Consider the following 6,366-nt stretch of genomic DNA (forward strand, 5'->3'; position numbering starts at 1 on the left):
TGGCGTTAATCGGGTAACGGTTAATAGCAGCACTCCCATCTTCTCTGGTTAGTTCGTTGCTGCATCAGTACAGATTCAAACCTTTGTCTTTATCAGTCGGTTGGAAAATTTGAATTCAACCAAAATGAGGGAAATTGTGCATCTGCAGGCAGGCCAATGTGGAAATCAAATTGGAGCTAAGGTAAGAGAGTAGTTTAGATTTACATTTGAATTCTTAACTCATTCATTAAGTGCGTAGATGTTAATGTTCGTTTGGGCGGGTTGATTAGTCTACTTAGCAGCAATGCTAATGAAAGCTACCTACGGGTTCAACCTATTCGAATCGTTAAGCTAAGTCATGCTAGTTAGCAGGTAATTTGACCGTTGTTGTGTTTTATTCTCTTCTAGTTTTGGGAAGTCATAAGCGACGAACATGGCATCGACCCGACCGGCTCATACCAGGGGGACAGCGACCTGCAGCTGGATCGCATCAACGTCTATTACAATGAGGCTTCAGGTTAGCTTTGCTTTAGCTCCTAGCTACTGTTGCTAGCGCCGCCGTTTCTAGGATACGGCAACAAGTCAACAAAACGTCAAGATAATTATGCTTTCCCAAACAACAATACAGCTGTAACTTATTATAATATTCTGTCGACATATATTAACCAGTCACTTCGGTTATTTTTGTATTATATATTAGGTGTAACAAGGGGTTAATTTGGGCCGAGGCTGAGCCCGGCAAATAGGGCGATGCTCTGACGTCATCACCCCCGTACCGTTGTCAGAAGATATCAAAAAAAGATATTTAAAAACGTTTCTCGTTCTTAACTATACTATATTTAGGGTCGATATGTGTTGACTTTATTTTAAAATCGGCCTTGGTGAATGTGTGTCTCTGCGTTGGAGCTGCAGCACCGCCCAGACTCCGCTGCGGGCGGGTGGTGCAAAGGCTCTGCACCAAACCACCCCGCCCGTCTGGTAACACGGAGCCCGTTTCTTACACCATGCTATATGTATGCCTGTGCTTAAAGCTGAGTTATGATCAAATTGTGCATCGTGAGATTGACATCATACTGTAAATGCTGAGATTTCCGAAGAAATATTTTTAAGCTACACCGACCATTACAAAGCACGTACACATTTTGGTGTATATATTAATAATTTAAGATGTATATTAATTCAAGTTTAATGTCACTATTAGAAAGACGGTCCTCTTTGTAATACTATTTTAGTGTCTCATTTGGTGGCATAAATGTGCGCATTTGATACAGTAGCAGATGATGTGATGTGCGACCACGCCTGCACCTCGACACAGAGCCCCCCCCCCCACCACACATAGACAATTCCAATTTAACCCCTGGCTAACCTTGTGCTGTAAGAAGACTGGACTGTATTAGCATGCCAGACAAACTATTATAAAATATAATTGAGCGTACAATATGCTTTTTACTGTGTTTGGTCATACTTTAAAGAAAGCAAAGTCTTTGATGAAAAAAGATAAACGTGGTTTTGCTTGAGTAATTATAATGCAGCAATTTAAGAAGAAAAAAATTGCTTAATATAAATAATGCCTTCTTGTGTTTGAATCACCAGGTGGGAAGTATGTCCCCCGGGCCGTGCTGGTGGACTTGGAGCCTGGCACGATGGACTCGGTGAGGTCCGGTCCCTTCGGACAGATCTTTAGACCAGACAACTTTGTCTTTGGTGAGAATATGAAAATGTCTTTAACTTGGGTTATTGAAGTTGCCATACTGTGATTAAGCAACTGGATTAGGGCTGAACAATATATTCCAAAAAATAATGTGTCGTCTTTTGCGATATACACATTGTGAAAGGCTGAATTATTGCATTTAAGTATTTTGGAATGAGTTCACAGACTTTGAACATAAAAACTGCATTTGAAAATGCAACTATCATTATTTTTGTATTGCTGCTTAATTTTTTTACTTACATTTATTAAGTTTTACATAAAGCCATGGCATTGTATGTTTTCCGCATATTGTGCAGCCCTGATCTACAGTCACTTTTCACTAGGGGTGGGTATCTTTAGGATTTTATCGATATCGGTATTTTTAGATACTTTTCAATAATTTGGTGCTCAAAATGATAGACATGATTAAAAGATGTGAAGATTAAACGACACTAAATTTATTGCAATTTTTATTTATTTAATGTAATTTTTTTTCAATGTCATACCAAGCAGGTATGAGTGTTTGACAGTGTGTCTCTGAAAGGGGGGTGGTAATTAGGGGCAGTTCATAAATCCATGTAAAAATGACCATTATTCAGTTAAAACGAGACGAGACCTCCTAAACCGGAAGCTTTTGCCAGTTATATGCTAAGGCAGCCGTTAGCCCGCTTTGCTAAGTGTTGATTTAGACTCTTTGTGTTGGAATTCTGTTCCATGTAGGTAAAATGGTTAATAACGTCTGTTAGCTGAGTTTCTTCCCGTTAAGTGGGTATATGCATCATTAATAGGTTGGTAAATGTTAAGAAGCCTTGAAACGCCGTTTCTTGCAAGATGTTGCCTCTGACCCTATGGTCTGCCCCCGGGAGTCTCACAATAATAAGAGCGCTGTTAGGAGAGATGACGAGTGGCATTCACAGTGGCCAATCAGAGTGGTAATCAAACCGGATACGTCACACAGGATGAGGGTTCTGAACCAACCAGAATTGTTTAAACTAAGGAAGTAGCGTAATTCATATGTCGATAGCGGCACCGTTTTTCCAGCGGCTTAACGGTATACCAATACCGTCCAATCAGGTACTGGTACTGACTTAGTACCGTTTCTCGATACCCATCCCTACTCTTTAACATTTGACCAATGAAGTCATATTTTAATGTAGAGCCAGGATGTGCTGATGTCACAGCTTTGATAAGAGTTGTGTGTTTGCATGTGACACAGGCCAGAGCGGAGCTGGTAATAACTGGGCAAAGGGTCACTACACTGAGGGAGCCGAGCTGGTGGACTCGGTCCTGGATGTGGTGAGGAAGGAGGCGGAGAGCTGCGACTGCCTGCAGGGATTCCAGCTCACACACTCCCTGGGTGGAGGAACCGGCTCGGGCATGGGCACGCTGCTCATCAGCAAAATCCGAGAGGAGTATCCAGACCGCATCATGAACACTTTCAGCGTGGTGCCCTCCCCCAAGGTGCTTATAATACACCAAAATACTACAACATTAACTATGTTCCTTGTCTTATTTCTTGCCTTAATGTAAATCATTCTCCCTCCCCGACCTCAGGTTTCAGACACAGTTGTGGAGCCATACAACGCCACCCTCTCCGTCCACCAGCTGGTGGAGAACACAGATGAGACCTTCTGCATTGATAATGAGGCGCTGTATGACATCTGCTTCCGCACACTGAAGCTCACCACCCCCACCTACGGCGACCTCAACCACCTCGTCTCAGCCACCATGAGCGGTGTGACCACCTGTCTGCGCTTCCCCGGCCAGCTCAATGCTGATCTGAGGAAACTGGCTGTCAACATGGTGCCCTTCCCCAGGCTACACTTCTTCATGCCCGGCTTCGCCCCATTGACCAGCCGTGGCAGCCAGCAGTACAGGTAGATATATATATATATATATATATATATATATATATATATATATATATATATATATATATATATATATATATATATACAAAAGCATTAAGGATTGTAATTTTTCTAGAGAACATATAAAATGAATGCAAATGTAAAGCAGGTTTGGCCTCAATTACCTTCCGTACTTCCATTGTTGATTTTTAACAATAATTGCCTCGCCTTGAAAAGGCAAACAAAGGGAGAAATTGGAACAAGCTAAATGTATTGCGTTCTTAGACCAGTTTGTCATGAATAACAGCACCACACGGTTTGTTTTTTATCCCCCCCCCCCAAAATACATGTAAATGCAATTAAGACGATTATATATATTTTTCACTTAAAACAACACATTAACAAATGCATTTCGAAATAAATCTTTATCGGGTGGTGTGTCCTCCCCCAGGGCTCTGACGGTTCCTGAGCTCACCCAGCAGATGTTCGACTCCAAGAACATGATGGCAGCCTGTGACCCACGCCATGGCCGCTACCTCACGGTTGCCGCCATCTTCAGAGGCCGCATGTCCATGAAGGAAGTGGACGAGCAGATGTTGAATGTGCAGAACAAAAACAGCAGCTACTTCGTAGAATGGATCCCAAACAACGTGAAGACTGCCGTCTGCGACATCCCTCCCCGTGGCCTCAAGATGGCCGCCACCTTCATCGGCAACAGCACGGCCATTCAGGAGCTGTTCAAGCGCATCTCAGAGCAGTTCACCGCCATGTTCCGCCGCAAGGCCTTCCTCCATTGGTGAGTGATAGAGGGTTTACGTATTTCAAGATGAATCGTTTGGACAAATAAATGTCAGGAAAGAGTGAATGTTATATGCATGAGGGTAACATTTCCTTGTTTTAGGTACACCGGCGAGGGCATGGATGAGATGGAGTTCACAGAGGCTGAGAGCAACATGAACGACCTGGTGTCTGAGTACCAGCAGTACCAGGATGCCACCGCTGAGGAGGAGGGAGAGTTTGAGGATGAAGGCGAAGAGGACCTGGCCTAGATGCCCAATCCAACGTTTTCTCCCCATATTCAACAGTTAGTTAGGGCGTGGTCAACATTCTTCAAAAGCATCATTGTAGAATTATTGACAATTTGCTTTTATTCAATAAAACAACAGTTTTAAAGAATCGCACAGTAGTTCCTTTGAATGTCGCACAATGATAACAGTTCTTGTCCCGCCTTGTTCTTTAAATGTCTGTTGTATTCTTACACGTTCTGTTCTTCCTTCCTGCTTTGGATATCAATGTTCTTATCTTGTGTCTTTTGTTCACTCTTTTTTCAAGTTGCGAGGTTCATTTGTTATGAAACATAACAGTGACCAGTTAAAGGCACTGAATTTGACAAATCCTGTTTTTGACATGGAGCTTAATTGTTTTGAAGGAATTGTTCACTGTTACAATGCGTGTACTGAGATGTTATAACATCAAATGTGAAGATGGATTTTAATAAAAGAGTTATGATTTGGTGCTACATCGTGTTGTTCCTGAACTATGACCAATGTTCTATTTTATGAAATTATTTAGTGCTTTCATTTATTAGCCTGAGTTAAACGAAGCACATTTCTGTCACTGAAAAATATATAAGTACAATTAAGAACAATCCCAAAATAATGACATGGGATGTAAAAATAATAAAGTGTTCTGAAGTCAGCCATTTTGGCTTCATGCCCACTGAGCAACTCATAGGATTAAAAGAGGTATTGCTGTCAATATTTTCTTACCTTAATAGTTGGCATTTTTCCTACATAGCTAAATGGATGGGCTGTAAAACAATAGACAAAATGGTGCTAGAGCTGGATAGAAGATATTGGGTTATATCTTTCAGAATGTTTTATCGTGATACGTGATGTCTGTTGCTGAATACCAACTGCTATCCTAGCTAACGTTGAGCTAGTGATTTGCTGCTGCATTTATTCAAGCCTCCGACGACGCATCAAAAGATGATCATTCCACAAATGTCCATTAAAAATAGGGGAGAGTGGATAAATGACACAGTAAAAATGAAAACACACACCTATAATTCAGGAAGTCTCCAATCAATGGCAATGATAATAATTAATATTTGATCAAGGGCAGTGAAAATATTACTTCTTAAAAAAATAAAGTCTTGTGGCTCAACTTGCCCCAGTGTAGGGGTAAGTTGATCCAGGTCAGGGGGTAAATTGAACCACGGTTCAAACCTGGGCATACCTACAACAAATCTTAAAGGTAACTATAAATAATAAATAACAAACCAAATAGAAGCTTATTTTTTCAAATATTTTTAATATAAATTTCGATTGAATTTTTAATATGTTAGTTGTGATACAATTTCATACATCTTACCAATCAAACACAGGGTAAATGTAACTTTAAATGTAGCCTACAATGAGCTCTTCTTATCAACTTGGCCTACTTTCATTCATTTCTCCATTGAAAAACTGGCTCAATTTACCCCAAGGCCCATGGTTCACTTTACCCCATAGCCACCATTTTAGAAAAAATAGCCTAGGATTAAAATTCAGAGTCATCTTTACAGATGTAGCACCACATTTCAGACAGTTTGAAACGCGAGGGCCGTGGCCGGCACGGGGTCTGCCCTCGCTGACCTCCAGCCTGATTTGAGACCGCCCCCTTGATAAATAAATGTAATTATAATGAAGCCAGCTGCAATGGATCATACAGGTGCAGTGGGGTTCCACACTGGAGCTCATGTGAAATAAACTCTGATACAGTACGGTAGTTTATGTCTGGTAGGCTACTGCTGTATAGCGGATCTTTGTTAAGATCCATATGTCTCGTCAGGCAGATCAGGGTCCC

The 6,366-nt window shown here is 41.4% G+C and overlaps 1 protein-coding gene across 1 annotated transcript; it reads left to right on the forward strand.

Annotated features, from left to right (window-relative positions):
* Positions 1–5,038, forward strand: LOC117539699 (tubulin beta-1 chain-like). Its single transcript, XM_034205956.1, has 7 exons — positions 1–181; positions 388–496; positions 1,573–1,683; positions 2,886–3,130; positions 3,224–3,546; positions 3,971–4,315; positions 4,421–5,038. The coding sequence occupies exons 1-7, from the start codon at positions 125–127 to the stop codon at positions 4,566–4,568; spliced, it is 1,338 nt and encodes a 445-aa protein (XP_034061847.1). The 5' UTR covers positions 1–124; the 3' UTR covers positions 4,569–5,038.
* Positions 5,039–6,366: the final 1,328 nt, after the last annotated feature.

The sequence above is a fragment of the Gymnodraco acuticeps genome, unplaced genomic scaffold, assembly GCF_902827175.1.
Source record: "Gymnodraco acuticeps unplaced genomic scaffold, fGymAcu1.1, whole genome shotgun sequence".
In the NCBI taxonomy this organism is placed as follows: Eukaryota; Metazoa; Chordata; class Actinopteri; order Perciformes; family Bathydraconidae; genus Gymnodraco; species Gymnodraco acuticeps.

Coding starts and splice junctions, on each gene's coding strand:
- LOC117539699 (XM_034205956.1), top strand. CDS start 125: ATGAGGGAAATTGTGCATCTGCAGGCAGGCCAATGTGGAAATCAAATT. Junction 497..1,572: donor CTATTACAATGAGGCTTCAG/GTTAGCTTTGCT, acceptor TTGAATCACCAG/GTGGGAAGTATGTCCCCCGG. Junction 4,316..4,420: donor CGCAAGGCCTTCCTCCATTG/GTGAGTGATAGA, acceptor TCCTTGTTTTAG/GTACACCGGCGAGGGCATGG.